Genomic DNA, 17,117 nt, shown 5'->3' with positions numbered 1-17,117 from the left:
CTCCTTCGCACCAACCCCTCTGACTGCCTGTATCCTGTTAAAGACGTGCAGAGAGGCGCTGGTGTCTGGAGTATCTTCTTGCAGCCACGTGTCAATGATAAACCTAATACTGCATTCCCAGTACTCTTACTGTCTGTCTAATGTAGAAATGTTAGCCGAAGTACATGACATAAATGTGCTTTGCTGTGACATATTTCACTGACTGGAGTCTTTGATGGCTTACATCCATACAAAACAATGTCTGCGGTGCTGTCGCTGCCAGAAAAGATTTATGGAAAGAAACCTGTCTGAGCTGACGCTTCTTATTCAAGAAGAAAGTAGCATTTCTTGAAGGAATTCCTCTCCCCCGCTGCCTTGCATGCCAAAGTTTTTCACAAAAACCTGTTGCACAATCTGTTAGCACTCGGAGTATGTAACGGGGACAAGATGATCAAATCAAAACCTGCAAAAACAGCTGTGGCTATTTTTGAGTTTGCTCAGATTTATTAACTGTGGCAGCCATCTTTATCTGACCCCTGAAGTTAATCAGTTGTAGATGTACATTTACTAATTACTTCCTGAGAGTTTCATTCGAATCTTTGCTCTGGTTGACAACAAACTAATAGCTGAAAAGAAGCAGACGAACAAATGATAACCAGAATATTTCCGATCTAGTTCCACTGGAAGGAGCTGATGTCTAATGTGCAGTCGACATCAGGATGCTCCTGGCAGGTTTCATTGTTTATTGACATAAAGTTTAACTTCGTACACAAGCATGACAAAAAAAAAGGCTAAAAACAGCAGCAGCAAGACACTTTCTAACCAACACACTAATTCACAGATTGCGTCTCACATGCAGTTTTACAGTTTTTGTTCGCCACGTGGAGAAATCAGCATGAAAACAGATGATTTTGGAGAACGCTAAGAGAAAGTAAATGAAAACACAACTAGCTGTGTGCTGGGAACAATTCAGCTTTACTGCTGAGTTTACATTCAAGAAAGTTTCATTTTCATTTCCCCCCCCCCACACTTTGATTCCTGTCAGTGAACATTCATCATGACTCTACATCAACCTGCTCGCTATAAAAACACGTAGAAAACAATAATGACAATAAAAGTAGAAAATTGAAATAACCGCGTTAACAGGGGTTTAAAATATAGAGCTATTACAATATTATTTTTACTGTGTCATGATGACAAAATACAATAAGACATAAAAAAGGAAAAAATGCAAGCGCTTGGCTTCTTAAACGTTTAAGTGAATAAATGTATTTTAGGTGAATCATTCTGTTAAAAAGCTGCCTTTAATGGTGTGTTAAGACCAAGACTGAAGCATTAACTTTAAAAAGTTTTATAACTGTCTTACAAAATATTTCTTTTTTTAAAAAAAAAAGCTAATTTGGTCCACAGTTCGTCCTCAAAAGATACATTATTTGATATAATTGTGTGTAAACGTCTGAGTTTTAAACTCATTCTGTTGTTTATTTGACCTTTTGTTCGATATGTAATTTATTCATCTCGACAGGCCAATATCAGAACTCAGCCTTCTTTAACTCCTCAGGGATCATTGGGATTTTGTTTGCTCCTATTCAAAGTTTCTGTAAAAACTTTATTTTGACGTCACGTGTTTCAGAGCTGCATGGCTGGAAAACCAGGGGGTCATACTGTAGACGCTTTAAGACTTAAATAAATAAGTCATCCATGGAGTTTAATTGCATAAATCAGGATTAAAGACTAGAGCTGGGGAAACTTCTTCAGTGGTATATATTGTAGTTTTCTAACAGACATTCGTTGAACGTGAGCAGCACTGAACAGTACTGACTTTGTAAGGATAAATCACGTTATGATGATGGTTTCCTACATAATCTCATCTTGGTGAGAAAAAAAAATAGCGGAAACAGTTTAAAATAAAAGACTCCCTTTTTAAAAAAAGAATCTATTCAAGGCCTGTAGAAACATCTCTATCTGTACAAAACTTCTGTTACTGAAAGACACACGAGAGTTTGATATATGTGACATTTTCTTCAGTATATTCCACTGAATACATACTGTTGTACACCACAACATCATGTATTTACAGCATAAGCACAGCTATAGGAGGTACCGCAGGTTTAATAAACTTATGGAATGATTATATATCGTCTTCCTCTCACTTTTCCACTGTGCTCAGTCTCTTTGACTTTATGAACGCCATCCCGTGTGTCCTCATGTGGGTGTTCAGGTGTCCCTCTGTCTCAAAGACCTTCCCGCACACTTTGCACTTTGTGTTTGGCGTCCCGTCATCGTTCTCGTCCGTAACATCCAGCTGGTTCTCTCTTTGACTCTCCTCATCTTCCTTGTCCCTCCCGTTGTACCGGCCTAGACCCTGCGGCTCCTTCAGCCGATGGACGATGAAGAGGTGCCGGGCCAGCGAGCGGGGGGAGGTGTAGCACAGGCCGCACTCCTGGCACTGGAAGGACGAGCCGTCGGACTTGTGCTGGGGGATGTGCTTGTGGAAGGTGGCGACGTCCTCGGTGGTGAAGCCACAAACGGCACATCTGTGAACTTTGAGGACATTCACCTTGAGTCTCTTCAGCGGCTGAAGGTCAGAGCCCCTGGAGTTCAACGCCGGAGGCCCCACTTCTTCATCTGGCTTCCTTTTGGGGCTTTGGCTCTGATTAGGATTGAGGAAAAAAAAAAAATGAAGAAGGTAAAATTAGGTTACAGCTTGGTGCAAAACAACACACAGAACTGAACTATGCAGAAGATAAATCAGCAAAACAAAATGTTGTGTCACAAAACACAAACAGAACAAAATCCAGCTGAAACAAGAAAAAGGAACAAAACTACAGAGCAACCAGGAACATAATAACAAAAGCAGAATACACAACTATCAGAAACAACGACAAAAGTGGAAAAATATTAACATTTAACAATAATAACCCAACAACTGCATTGATGTTTTGAGAAGGACAAGAATGAAACAAAATGCAAACATTTTGATAATATACACATTTCAATATACACAACAATTAAAGACAAAACATATTTTTCACACAACAAAAGCAACTTAGAGTACACACTGAAACAGAAAACACAACATTTCACTAAACACACATTCAGTTAACAGAAGCATCTCATGATGTGTTAGGTGAAATGTTTTATCTTGTTTTCTGTTTTGTTGTCAAACGCTGTGTTTTTTTTTTTCTGACAGTGTAACCGTTGCTGTTGTTGTGCCATCGTACCGTTTGCCTGTCGGGTGCAGTGTCCACATAATCAGTCTTTCCTCCTTTAACGCCGTGCATCAGCTGGATGTGCTGATCCAGCAGCACTTTTTTAGTGAAGGGCTGGCTCAGAGCTGGACAGTGACTGTCAAAGACAACAGTTGTGACAAAAACAACGTTTTCCGCAGTTTGAACACAAATAACATGCTTTTATTTTTTTAAACTAGCATTAAAGTGTTATCCTAAAGCAATAGCAAACGTATTCTCAAGCACAAATAGCAGCAGCAGCTAGCTATAGGACTTCCCGAGCAGTCTGAGTCACTTCCATTATGAATATCATAACATTTCTGCTAGAATAACTGTAATACAAAACTGAAAACATTGTAAAGGTTAGTAAAATAGTGTTTGCATGAACAGCTTTAAACTTTTAAGGAGCTGTTTCAAGATGTTGGTCTTGGCCCTGCTCTGATTAGCTTAAATGTGTCAAACTTCCTTCCTCGGGGGCCGCTCTCCTGCACGTTTTAGTCGTGTTCTTGCTTTAAAACACCTGCTTTAAATGGGTGACTCGTGAACGTGCTTCTGAAGAACTTGATGATTTAGTGAGGAGGTAATTAAACCATTTGAATCAGGTGTGTTGGAGCAGAAAAAAACTAAAACTTCCAGGACAGTGGAGCCTTGAGGTCGGGAGTTTGACACCCCTGGATTAGCTTATCAGTCCAGTCAGAAATGAGCTCTTAATCTTAGAAATAAGGTCATTCAAAGAGCTATCTACAACAAGTAAGATGTTAACTGTTCATAACCTTTCCACAGAAAGCCACTTCAAAAGGTCTAAACTAAACTGAACAAGTGTAAGGGCTCCAGCTGCTCCCCTTTAGACTCAAAGTGTGTCTTTTTAAAGGAAGTGGGACTGATTATGGATCTAAAACACGCCTTTTGATATTTGACATGGCAGTCTGCTTTTGTGAGGCGCTGTGCGGCTCATTACTGCTGTTACAGATTTCAGGTCCTCAGCAGGCGTCTCACCACAGCAGTTTTTGAGCAGACATCAAGCATTACTTCCAGTTTTGCTCAGTGTGCGACTTTCTTCTGTGTTGACATTTCAAACAGACTCATAGAGGGTTCAATTACTTTCTTTATCGATTGCCTATGCACGATTTCCAGACCAAAACATAATGGTGTTTAAGTGAATAAGTGAGAGAAAGTAAAAATACATTCACTTTAAATACTGTTTCTCTGTTTGGACAGATCATTCAGATATTTAAAATTGTTAGTCCAGAACTCAGCACATAATTTTCTCCATATATATTTTAAATTACATATTTAAATTATAATCAGTGTTGTCAGCACAGACAGTTAGCTCAGAGTGTTCAGTCTGAAAACACTAGAAATCAGATTATTAATCTAATTATGTTGTAGTCTTTGTGTTTCAGAGCCTTTTGTGTTGTGTCCAAAGGCAAGGTCTGGTTTTCCACTAGAACTGAAAGGTTCAGAGTGCTGAGCTCAGCCTTTTGAAGTATGTCTGGTTGAAGTGCACAGCTATAGATCTGCGTCAAGAGTTTTAGAGGCCTAAATTAATAAATTAGCAATCAAACCAAACCAAAACACCAGGTGTGTGTACTCACGGGCAGGTGTAGACCTTCCGCAGGCCCTTGTGTTTCAGACGGTTGTGTCTGCAAAGACTGTGTGAGGAGCTGAAAGACTTGTCACACTGTCGACACGGGTGTTTCTTCAGTATCTGCAGTTTGGAAAACAAGACGTTAAAAGTGGTTTTTAAAGGCATTATCTTTCCAAAACAAAAACACCCCTTAGGAGGACAGTGTGCTTCATTAAGATTAATATGTGACACATTTTAGTTAGATGGTTAGTAAATAAATGACTCAAATATGGATTTGCACTCTCTGTGAATAAGAGCAGGACTTCAGTGTCTCTTCATCTCTAGTGAGAATATTTTTAATGCTCTCATAAAGTACACACTGAAGATCTTCTTGATTTAAAAAAAAATGCAACAAACTCATGCAACTCAACTCTTCTCAATTTGTAAACACAGTTTTCAGCTGTTTGTCTTTTGTAAAAAAAAAAAGGTCTTGTGCGACTTGTTCGAGTCGTTCACCTTGCCATGTTCTCGCCTCATGTGCGTCAGAAAGACCTCCCTTGAAGTGATGGCGGTGTTACACTCGCCACATGTGTATCCTGAGCTGAGGGGGCTCTTCGGGTCAGCTGAACAGTTGCTGTTGGTTGTCTTCAGCTGTGAAGGTGAAGGCTTCTTTTCTCCCTTGTCTTGACTATGTCCTCCATCTTTGTTGTTGTTGTTAAGGGGGATGTTACTCTTGGTGCTGTTGGAGTTAGAGGGCTTTGTGCTCAGTGGGAGGTTGATACCCAAGTTTGGTGGACCCTCTATGGTCTTCAGGGTTCCATGGATGGCCTAAAATTAGCCACACAAGCACAATTTTTAAAAGGTCATAATTATGACTTTTTATATTTCATGAACCACTTTAAGATATTAATATCACTGTTTTGATTGTTGGTCTAATTTAAACCTGATTGCAGTCATAGGAAAATTATTTAAATCTAGCCTCAAGTGTACAAAAACACAGCGGATTTAATTATTTCAAGTTATTGCTGCTAAAGGTTGTTCTATAAGTTGTTGAATCATGGAATGGGCTTAGTTTTTCACACATAGCATTTCCATTTTCACTTTGTTTTGGTTTATAAATAAGAAATATGTGGTGTGTTTTTAGATTTTGAGAATTTTAGGAAACCTTACTTTTCCCATGACAGCAGGAATCATAAAGAGATTCAGTGTACAATGAAGGAAGTGCCTACCTTGATGTGATCCAGCATGAGCTGTTTCTGTGCGTAGTGCATGGAGCAGTCGGGGCATTTAAACACGGAAACCTTGTGATTGAGGACGTGCTGATCGAAGTGTGTGAGGAGCAGTGACTGCAGAGTGAACACGGTATCGCACATGGAGCATTTATATATGACCCTGAAAGACAAGACAAATGATCAAACTTTAAAAAAAAACTGCCAACCTTTGGGAAATGTCAAAGACTCAAATAATCTCTGCAGGAATTGCACAAATGATGTGTTTTGCTTTTTATCAAGATGTCAAACTTTTACTTATTTGTGTCATAAATGAATAAATTTACAAACTTCTTGAACGCTTATATGTTAAAACCCCAAATGTTGAAGCTCAGTCAGAGCCAGAAGCAAACATCTATACAGAAGCAGCTGCTTCAGAGCAAAGTGTATCGTCAGTGCTGATGTCGTTAGATGGTGCTTAAGCTCATAAAAGGTCACAATGTGGAACAAACAAGCCCAAGTTAAGCCACCACAGCTAAAATCTACAAATCCTTTCCCTAATGAGGAAGCCACAATGATTATCCACACAAAAAGGTATCAGTCATGGGTTTCACACCAGAGTTGGTCTAAGTGGAAATAAGAGTCTGGTGGCTGGAGAGAAAACAGCTTCAGATTGCAGCAGCTGGACACCAACACCTACTTGGGCTCCCCTGCCTTCACTCCTGGATGTTGTGTGTACGTGTGAGAGTGCGTTCCAGGTGCCGACTTGAACGCCATGGGGCAGAGGGGACACTTGTAGAAGACCTCACAGTGAGTGCTCTGGATGTGAGACCTGAGAGTCGCCACATCGGAGAAGATCACACTACAGTGGATGCAGCTGGAGGCAGAAACAGCAGAGAAATGACTTTACTACTGTACAACCAAAAATAGTTTTTAACTGGAAAAAAATGTTTATGAAGCTCGTTTCTTGGAACTACTGGTTTATGATTTTTACATTTTATTACTGTCTCTTGGAGCCTAGAGTTCTTATAAGTGCAAGTCTTATGGTCTAATTCATTAGAAGAACTTCTTTGTGAGGATTTCTATCCTAAATAAATAACTACATTATTATTCAATTGGACATTTTTCAAGAAACAGCTCTATTGGATAAAATTCCCAAAACACTTTTAAAGCTCACTAAAAACTGTCCCACGACTGCGACACTTGTACCAGTGTGACAAAGGTTATTTCCTGATTACTATTACTCTAAAACTCAGCTAAGGACCCATAACAATCACATGTTCACGAAAAAGGTAATGTGAGTTTCCCATGTTTTTTAAACAAAGTAATGACTATATTTGAGAATTTGAGCAAAGTTGAGAAAGGAGCAGAAAAAAACCCTGTGGGGAAATAATAAAAAAGATGCACTATGAACAGTTTTACAGCCTCTCATTGGTTGATGAGATGAAACACTGTAGAAACATAGAAAATCACTTCAGTGGCCTACAGAAAATTCCACTTGTGGTTTTTGTAGTCATATTCTTATACAGCTTTGATTTTAAACAGCAATTATTTGTTTGAGGTTCACTTTCCTCTCTGCATTTCTGCCTGCCTGCCTGATGAACAGTGTTGCTTCCCCTCCCAACGGAGCCACAGAAAAGGCAATAATCACCACAGAGAGTTGGTGTAAGTTGAGTTTTCAGGCAGTAGCTGCATTGGAACGCTTCAGAATTTATTCAGAAATTCTATAGTTTAGTTTTCTGTCTTGTGATTTGGTGGATTAAGACTCAGACTTCTTCCCTTTTTTTCATTTCACAAGATGTGCTGCAAAAACACTTGTGTTCCCAAATACTCATAGACATTTGGCAGGTTCACTGGAAAAAGGAAGAAAGGAAGAAAGGCCTGAATTTTAAGCTTTTGACCAAACAGTGTCTATGGAATAGCTCTTCAGAGCTCAGCACTTTTGCACAAGAAACCCGTTTTATCAGCATTTAAGGAAAAAACATTTATTTTATTAGATCCTATTAGTGCAGGGTTGCACTTAGCCCTAATTGCTCAAATACTACGGTTGTAAATGTAAAAACAGTATCTTTAAACTTGATCCCCAACCAACCAAGCTAATATAAGAACTAAATAATTAATTTAAAATGACAACTTGCATCTTTTAAGTAAGCGTGAGATCATTCATAGAAAATATTTTACTCAATTTCAGTACTAAACTAATCACAGTCTGTGTAATCTGTGTCTCAGCACCATAAAAAAACAATGAATGTTTCTATTGTTCTGGTTTTCACTGAGGTAGACTCACCGGTAGCCGACCCTGCGGGTGTAATGCAGGCAGTTCTTGGTGACGTGCGACTGGAAGTGGACAGAGCGACAGCTGGCACCGCACTCAGGGCAAATATAAGGAGACTTGTGCTGGTGGATTCGCTGGTGTGACAGAAAGCTGCACTGATTCGGCAGAAGCATTTGGCAAATAGTGCACGTTTTCTAAGAGATTAATAAAAATCAAACAGAGACGTCAACAAGCATTACTCAAGTTTCAAGCTTCAAGAGAAGACAGGCACCATTGTGCTCAAAGTGTCATGCTATCATCATCTTACATGTGCCTGCTGAACAGTCCCTTATAAAAAGACTTAGCAAGTTTTCAGTGCATTTTTTTCCAATGTAATTGTTTTAATTTCATTGGCTTTGGTTGCTTTTCCACTTATTTTCTATACCAAACCTTTGAATGTTGTACAGTCTGTGTTTAAAAGAATAGGAGAATGGACAAGTGGAGGAAATAAGATGTGTCAGGAGCCTCATTATGCCTCATTGATTCATGAGTCAGAGTTAACTGGCTTAACCCTCCCATGGCCTTTGGGTCAAATGGACTGAAAGTTACAAGGGCTTCTTTCCCTCTCTTCAGTGATGAGGGCTTTGGCAGGGTTAATAAACAAAATTCCTCTTAAATTGGTCAGGTACTGAATTGAAAATGAGTAAAAAAGCAACCAATGTCCAATGAACAACTTTGAAAGGTCTTCAGAAAACCTGTGGATAAATTGCTCAAGACCACTTCTGCTTCCTTGAAGGAAAATATAAAGAAAGGAGGAATGACTTGAGACTTTTGCACAGTTTTGTATTTCACCCATCCCATGTACACACCTGACTGTTGGATTCTGGTGCTTGCTGATAGTGCATGGCTAGCGAGCTGTCATCCTGGAACATTTCGTTGCACTCGGAGCACTTGAAGCTGTGCCGGCAGAGCTTTGACGAATCATCCTCCAGGGGCATGGCTGCCACGAGAGGAGCACTGCACGGAGCTGAAATGACTCCAGTTTGGTTATCAGAAACCTTTCCTTGGATTTGTTCAGTAGGTGCCTGTGCTTGAGAGGTAGACGTGGTGGGTGGTGTAGATGAATTGGTTGTACTAATCATCTGATCTGCAGGAATTGGTTTTAGGATTAGATGTGAGCACTGCATGACCACCCCTTTGTCCTTGTGGCTTCTGGCATGAGACAAGAGGCTGCATTTGTTATAAAACACAAGACATTTGGCACAGTGGTTGCAGGTGACCTCAATTCTCACACTGCGGCGCTCATGATGCTGTGTCAGGCTCTTCTCAAGAGCAAATGAATCTCCACACTCCAGGCACTTGTAGCCCCGGGAGGGTAAGGAGATACAGGCCGAGTTTGGTGGAGAGAGATTTGGGACGTACACAGGCAGAGGATTCATGCTACTCAGGACTTTATTGAAAGCATCCACAACAGAGCTTTGAGAGCTGGCGAACACTTGAACCCGAGTGACTTTCTTTGAGGCTTGACTGGAGAAACCTGTCTTTTGTTTGACTCGTGATTGTTGGTGCTGGGATGATTTGGAGGAGGACAAGGCCTGCTGGATATCACAAGGACCAGAGGACATTGTTTGAGGCAGGAGATTAAGGTTACTAAGATGGACTGTCTTTGGCACAAGTTTGGCATTAGCCAGACTGGCAGCAGGCACCATGACAGTCTGTTGCTGGATGGCATTAGCAGCTTTCAAAATGGCACTACTGGCACTTTGCACCGATGCAGCAGGAATGACGGTTGCTTTGACGGTGGTGTTGTTAGACAGTTTAAGGTTAATAACTTGTGAACCAGCGGTCTTGACTGCTGAGACTGGCAGAAAAGCTGTTGCCACAGGCTTAATCGTCATCTGCTTGGTTAATTCAATTGATGCCCCCCCACTGGTGGCTACTACTGTTGTTGGGAAAGTGGACCTTGTGGGTGATGAGATAATTGCATTGGTGCTTAGCATGACACATGTGCTATTCTCTACTTTTTTAAGACCTTCAGAATCAAACTCTGGGAGGACTCGTGAGACGGTACGTTTGATCTGTCCAGACGAGGTTTTGATTGTTTTGATCCTGACCTTTGGGATGACAGGGGTGGTGTCCGTGTTTGAGGAAGGGGAACCTTTGCTGCTACTTTCACTGGTGACGCCAGAGGGGCTGTCTGGTTCTCTTGCTGGTAGCTTCTTTGCAAACTCTGGGGCTGATTCCTGCTCCTGTATTCTGTCTGAATCTCTGGCTTTTTCTTTGGCCTGTCTAGGTTCTTTCTGTGTTGTGGGAGAATGAGAAGCATCAGTTTCTTCAGCAATTACTTTTTTGGCACTGAGTGCTGCTATAGCTGCGATACAAGATGAAAGTTTCATAGAAGATTTGGTTTTGACTTGGGGAGTACTGGACAAATCAACAAGCCCTGATGACTCATCAGCATCTCCGCCCTCTTGAATTTGAGATTTTAGCACTATGTCCTTTAGGTTGTCATCCAGTGAAAATGATGAAGATGGTTCATTGGATTTAGAACACCTGAAAAGTCCATGCTTGTTGTTTTGCTCAGGTTTGTTGTCTCTGCTTGTTTTGGGTTGAGTTGTACTGTCCAATACAAAATATTTGGGGTTCCAGTCCTCAGTCTTATTGGTGGGTCTAAATAATGTTTCCCCTCTCTTCTTGTCCATGGGATCATCTACCTCAATTTTGTCTTCATCATCAAACTCTTCAGCACTAGATATTGGGCTAAACTGACTAAAAGTAGATGATTGGTTGGTAAATTTAAGCCCATCCTCTCTGTGAGTTTTCCATCCATTCTTGGTGTAATGTGTAGCAGGTGGTAGTATGGGTAAGCAGCCATTATGATGTCCATTACCAACAGAATGTGGCTGAGGATGGGAGTTGAAATCCACATCTTTCTCTGACCTGATTCCACCCTGTTCACTTGGCTCCATATTTTGAATGTTCTTAACAATGACGCTAACACCAGCATCATGAGCGTTGCAGGAGCTGTTTTCCTCAGCTTCACAGGAAGTCGCCCCAGAACCGGGGTGCCTGAGTTGTCTGTCATGTTCATCTTGGTGACCAGATTCAATAGCAGCTTTAGGATCCACCATGTCGGGGATGTTAAAGGCCGCAAGAAGGTCATCAAAGTCTGGCGTCTTCATGTCTCCCATGTTTCTTGTCCTGTTCTGATGAGAAGGTCACCTGGGAAAAAGATTAATTTATATAAAGGTTAAAATGTGGGCTTGCTTTAACAGGTGTACAACATTTTTGGAATGTAACACCCTTTTCAAATTAAGGTCTAATATTTTGCATCCAATCTAACATCATTTAAAGTGGCCAAATCTATATTTTGCAGCATTGAACAGATGAAAGATACATTCTATTTTGCCTACAAAATAAAACCTAAAATCTAATGATTGCTCATTTTTCCATCTTTTGCGGAGCATTGTTGCTGCACGTTCAAGTGTTCACAGTACAAGTAAAATGTCTGACCTGTCAAACTCGAATGAAGTACCAAATAATGAGAAACCACCTTAAAACCTACTGATAGTCTGTAAAATCAGACTTCAGAGTGGACATATAAAATGCAATCTATGATCTAACATGCTTGACAAAAACAGTCTTTAATAAGGCTATTTTCTTTGTGATGGGAAATTCTTTGGTGATGATTTAACCCTAACCCAGAGACAGTTTAAAGGTGATTGTATCAGGAGGTGTGCAAAAGACTATGCCACTGATCTGAGTCATCCCTTCATTCTTGCCATTTGTGTTGTATTTTGAGATTGGCAGTGAAGAAAAAGATCTTCTCTTGAAATTAAATATACTATTTAGATGACAAATATACATATAAATAGTCCTGACAAAAAACAACAAAACAAGAGCCCCAAAATGGATACTTTGTCTAACATGTTTCAATATAGTCTCTGTTAAACGTATTGGATCAAAAATTAATCCTGTGTAAAAATTCATAATTTTGTTTTGAACTGCTATGAAAGTTTTGAGGATTTAGTTGTTTACAATGGCTGAAATCTACTCTGGAAATAGTCTGACCAGCAGTTAGCTTGACTTCTCTATGAAAATTTTTCAATTATTCTCCAAAGTGAGGTTATTATGATCACTATCTACTGCAGGTAAGATGCTGGCCACGGAGAGCTGTTCATCAGCACATAGGTTATGTTTTCCCCACTTATTGCTTGGTTATATTTTGGCACCAAAACCACTTGGTTAAGTTTTGGCAATAAAAGCTACTTGTTTAGGTTTACACACTTAAACCACTGGGTTAGGTGTAGGAAACCAGCCTGTCTGGGCTCAAAAACACTCTTGCACAAATTGACTCTAGAGGTCAGTTTTCCATGTTAGCAGGGTGATACATGTTGGAGCTACAGACTACACAACATATGATGTAGGCAAAGCATCAACTGAAACACAATATTTTAAAAGTTATGGTCAGAATCACAGAATACTTTAGATCTGAAAGATTTATAACCATTTAAATGTGCATACTGCTGAAAGGCAAAAGGTGGGCGATAATGTTTTGTTTTCTGCAGCTATATGTGTGTGTGCATGTGTACTTGTTTGTCTGTAGTGTTGGCAAAATATTTCATAAACCAGTAGAAGATTTTATTGAAGCTTTCAGAAAGTAATCACTGGATGAACAGCATCTCTACAACTGGTGATTTCTAGTCAGCCCATATCGAAATGGTCACCACAGCCAAGAGACCTTAGAAAACACCTAAATGTCTGTAATTCAGTCAGTTTTACTGATACTGAGCTAAAATCTGATGTTGGTAGTAGAGAGTCAGTCACCACACATATGCCGAGCTCGAGAAGATCATGTGTGATTTCATGACTCCATTTAAGCATGATGTTACTTTCAAGATTGGACCAAAAAAAGTTATATCCGACACATCTCAACTGAAGATGATCTTAATTTAAAACCCTGGCATGAAAGGGACCAAGCGACATGTATTCCTTTAAGAAATGCTAGGCCTTTAATCGTTTTCTGATGCATTCCCCGCCGCCCCTAGCAATAGACAGGCTCGTCTCCATTCTGAATCCATACACTAAATATTAGGCTGAATTACATATAAAACACCAATTTAAACAGGAACAAAAACGTATTTTTACCCTTTAGCAACTCAATATGCTGATAACTTCTGTTACCAAGAAGAAATGTAAAAACCCAGATGCAATGTTTTTTTTACCTGCTTTTTTAATTCTATTTTTGTGGCATCTAACAGTGTAAATAGTCCCTAGTGGGTCTGCCTGTATGCATTATGGGTGTCTGAGACAAAATGCTCATCCATGGATCAACTCTCTTTGATCCAAATGCCACAAATCTGCACAAACTCAAAGCTTAAAGCAACAAAATTTCTTATTTTAGTCCAGATGATTATGATTTTGAGGTAGATAAAGTAATAAAGAGAGTGTGATCTGTAATGAGGGGGAGAGGGCAGACAGCAAATCTGGCGAGGGGAAGAAAAAATGGCTGCTGAGCTGTGTTGAAGCTGCAGCAGGGAGAGAGTGAAAGGCCTGATGGAAAGAACAGCTAGACTCAGCCATGACACCCACAGCAACCTGACGTAGGAGGAAAAAATGAAGGTTTAATGCAGAGAAACGGGAAAAAGACACAACACAGAATGCCTCTCAGCAACAACAGTTTAATGTACATGCACTGTTTACACCAAAAATCTATTCTCTGTGTTAAAGACAGCCACTTCCTCTGTAAAGTGAATGTAAAACAATGGTGGAGACATGCAAGTGAATCAGCAACTCCTCACCCTCTTGTCTCCGTCCCTCTCCAGCCATTAGCCAAACCTTTTTTCCTTCCTTCTTTCCATCCTGCATCAAACAGAGTCACAACACTACTAAACCCACAACAGCCATCCACCCCACCCTGTCTGGAAGAAAAAAATCTTCCCAAACAGGCGAAGGCCCAGAACACAGGGTCAGGTTACATCCAGGCATCTGGTGAGTGGTGGTGGTCCTGGTACGGATCGTCTTCAGTCATTCTCTGCACCACAAGCAGACATATAAACAGACACATGGATCATGCTCCTGTGTGAGTGTGTGCCTGTGTGTGTGTGTGTGTGTGAATGTGTGAGGCAGGCTCTCAGCAGCAGATTCACACACTCCCAGCCAGCCACGTCCCCCTGCCCTTGTCCCTTCCCAAATCTCCCTTCTCTCCCGTCAGTGAGCCGTGCAGCGCGGCACTCCGACACTCAGCCGGCAGTGAGCCGCGGCAGCACCTCTGCCATCGAGAGGGGCTGCCATGGAGCAGCCGGGGCTATCTTGTATCCCCATGGAGCATAGAGACGGCATTGTTCCCATCAGCCCTCGGTCTGCCTCAAACCGGTTTCAGCTGGTTCTGGACACCCAACATAAAGCAGAGCGGCCCTGAAAACACAGGAAGAAGCAGTGTGCCCACCTCCCAGGAAGCACTGCAACACTTCGTGGCTACACAACACGCATTTTATCATGGAGATTTTTGCAAAACTACAAATACGCTCCGAAAGTTTGGAGATTCACTGGTCTGGACTGTCAACAAGGCAGAGAAGCATGATGTGTGGGCACAGACAAAAAAAATGGGACAATGCAGCATTTGATTTGAACAAATTTGTGTAAATATGCAACTATATTTCCAATACTGGCAATAAATATTGTCTTAATACAATGCAAAGACGAGTAGCAACAGTAGTAGAACCTCAGTCTGGTGTCTGTTTTTGAAACTTTTCTTTCAGCGCTCTTAACCCTGACCTGATACAAACCTTCAAGTAGTCCCAAGCTCTCATCGCTGTGGTATATAGGCAAGGAATGTAAGCACAAGACAAAAATCTGGTCATTCATGCACTCCCCCAATCACATTTTCATCAACCACATGCTCTCCTGCCCCACTAACACCCCCACAAAGACACACATAAACAAAAACATGCACTTTCATGCATATAAAAAGAGGTAAATGTGGCATACCCTTGTCAGATTTAGTTTTTTTTCCCACTCTGAGAGATAATCAGTGGATAAAGGGTCTTCCTGTTGAGGCCTCAGCACTTGCCTTTAACAGCCCAGCCTCCATCCTCCCCCACCTCCCCCTTCTTCCCTCTCTCCTCCACTGGGCCAGTCCTAGATTTCAGTCCCAGTCGAGGCCTCGTTTTCTCCTCGAAGCCCCTGCCATTAACGGCACCGGCACCACGGCGGTGGACGAAGGGACGACGTTGGCGAGAGGGGGCAGTGTTCTGCAGGCGAGTCAGGCCTTTTGTCTGTGTGTGTGCAGTGGGGGTGAGGGGACTCTCCACTCTGGCTCGGGAGCAGCAGCAGCTGGTGCAGAGAAAAGGGAGGGAGAAAGAGACAAGAGGGAGGTGGAGGGGGGACATGGAGGACGAGAGGAAATGAAGAAAAAAGGAAATGAGCAGGAGAAAAAGTAGAATCTGTGCACAAGGTTCCCATTTTAGGCCTTTGTCCTGAGAACAGTCTCACTGAGAGATTAGTTTTACCTTAAGGAGAAATGACATTAGATCACAAAAATGGTGCATGAATAGTCAATCTATGTTCAGATCCAATTTTTTTTGTTTGTTTAGTGAGACACGCATTTTCAGGTGAAACAACAAAAATCAAACATCAAACAAGCACAGAATTTTCTGTATGCCTGACAAGATGCAGATTTAATCGTGAACTGGATTATCCCATTTTAACTAATAATGTCAACCTATAAACAGAGGAAAACCAACCCAATCCCAGCCAACATATGCACACAGGACTTCAAATTACAGTATGCAATGCAGAAATTATTGCAGAAAATCATACGTTTTTGTAACCTACCTGGAAGACTGGAGAGAGGCTTTCAGCTGGACAAGGCTGACTCTCTTAGGCCTTGATTCATCCTGCAGACCTACCAAAGGCAGCCAAAACTATGATGCAGCACAAGCTCGTGCTCCTTTATTATGTAAAGAACCATAGCAGATTTATTCATCTTAGTTCACAAATGCATTTGAAACACTGCATAGGCAGCTGAAGATGAGCATATATAAATATATGATAAAAGGCCCTCGTGGTGCCTCCTGCCTCCCTACGCTGTGACAGATTTAGTGCAGGAGAGGAGGCTGAGGTTGCTCCCCACCCCCTTACAGAGTCACATGACGTCACACTGCCTCCATTCATATTAGATACAAGAGGGGCTGCTAAAGGCTAGACATCTCTGTCTCTTATTCCAGTCCTTCCTGCAAGATAATAACACAGAACACAAACAGAGGCTGGACAGTATCATCTTACAGTGTACTTACATGTGGATTTAGAGTGTAGATTTGTATCAGTTGTATTTTTGTTCCAGTTTTGCTGCATGTATTCAAATGATTAAAAATCTGGGGATTGAAAAAACAGTCGTGATTTGTCTCATTTGCCCTGACTTAACTAAAAGCAGCTGGTTTAAACCCTGTCCTGTTTGTAAAATGACGGTACGCAACCTCTCGCTATAGATCAAAAATTACAGAAAATTCTACCGCCATAACAAGAAAGTGTGCATCCCTCTTGTTGTTTTTGTCATCTGAGCCCTCAAATTTATCCTCACATCTCTCAGGGAGCTGCAGATTCTTAGGTTAACCCCTTCAGCGCCACTGCTTGACTGGTAGATCCTAAATAGGAATAAATTGTGTTCAGCCAAACACTGTTGATACAAGATGACAAATGATCATTTTTGGATAAATGTGACTGAAAGGATACAAAACATAGCATTGTTTTGACTCGCTGTAGACATATTTTTGAACGTTTGCTTCATCTTTAAAGGGGTAGTTCAGATTTCTTTAAGTGGGGTTCTGTGGAAAGGTAGATAGAAATGACAAGCTAACAAATTGTTTAAACAGGGCCAA

The 17,117-nt window shown here is 41.1% G+C and overlaps 1 protein-coding gene across 2 annotated transcripts; it reads right to left on the bottom strand.

Moving 5' to 3' along the window:
* Positions 1-649: 649 nt before the first annotated feature.
* On the bottom strand, positions 650-16,303 carry znf532 (zinc finger protein 532). 2 transcript variants are annotated; one of them, XM_017407904.3, is made up of 10 exons: positions 16,075-16,303; positions 15,229-15,573; positions 9,108-11,460; positions 8,272-8,453; positions 6,685-6,861; positions 6,006-6,168; positions 5,293-5,604; positions 4,805-4,917; positions 3,204-3,327; positions 650-2,632 (listed from the first exon to the last, which is right to left on the bottom strand). In XM_017407904.3, exons 3-10 carry the CDS (start codon positions 11,427-11,429, stop codon positions 2,129-2,131), a joined length of 3,897 nt encoding a protein of 1,298 aa, XP_017263393.1. In that variant the 5' UTR covers positions 11,430-11,460; positions 15,229-15,573; positions 16,075-16,303; the 3' UTR covers positions 650-2,128. The 2 variants fall into 2 exon arrangements, with proteins under 2 accessions (XP_017263393.1, XP_017263394.1); XM_017407905.3 differs by lacking the exons at positions 15,229-15,573; positions 16,075-16,303 and adding an exon at positions 14,040-15,208.
* Positions 16,304-17,117: the final 814 nt, after the last annotated feature.

Source organism: Kryptolebias marmoratus, linkage group LG14 (assembly GCF_001649575.2).
Source record: "Kryptolebias marmoratus isolate JLee-2015 linkage group LG14, ASM164957v2, whole genome shotgun sequence".
Taxonomy (NCBI): Eukaryota; Metazoa; Chordata; class Actinopteri; order Cyprinodontiformes; family Rivulidae; genus Kryptolebias; species Kryptolebias marmoratus.
Note: the sequence above shows the minus strand (reverse complement) of the source record. Positions and strands in the feature narration are given on the sequence as shown.

Bases quoted from the DNA above. Each gene is read 5' to 3' on its own strand.
- znf532 (XM_017407904.3), bottom strand. From the start codon at position 11,429: ATGGGAGACATGAAGACGCCAGACTTTGATGACCTTCTTGCGGCCTTT. The intron at 6,169-6,684 runs GTAGGTGTTGGT...CTTGTCTTTCAG, and splicing joins GTGAAGGCAGGGGAGCCCAA to GGTCATATATAAATGCTCCA. The intron at 3,328-4,804 runs GTGAGTACACAC...TGTCTTTGACAG, and splicing joins CGGAAGGTCTACACCTGCCC to TCACTGTCCAGCTCTGAGCC.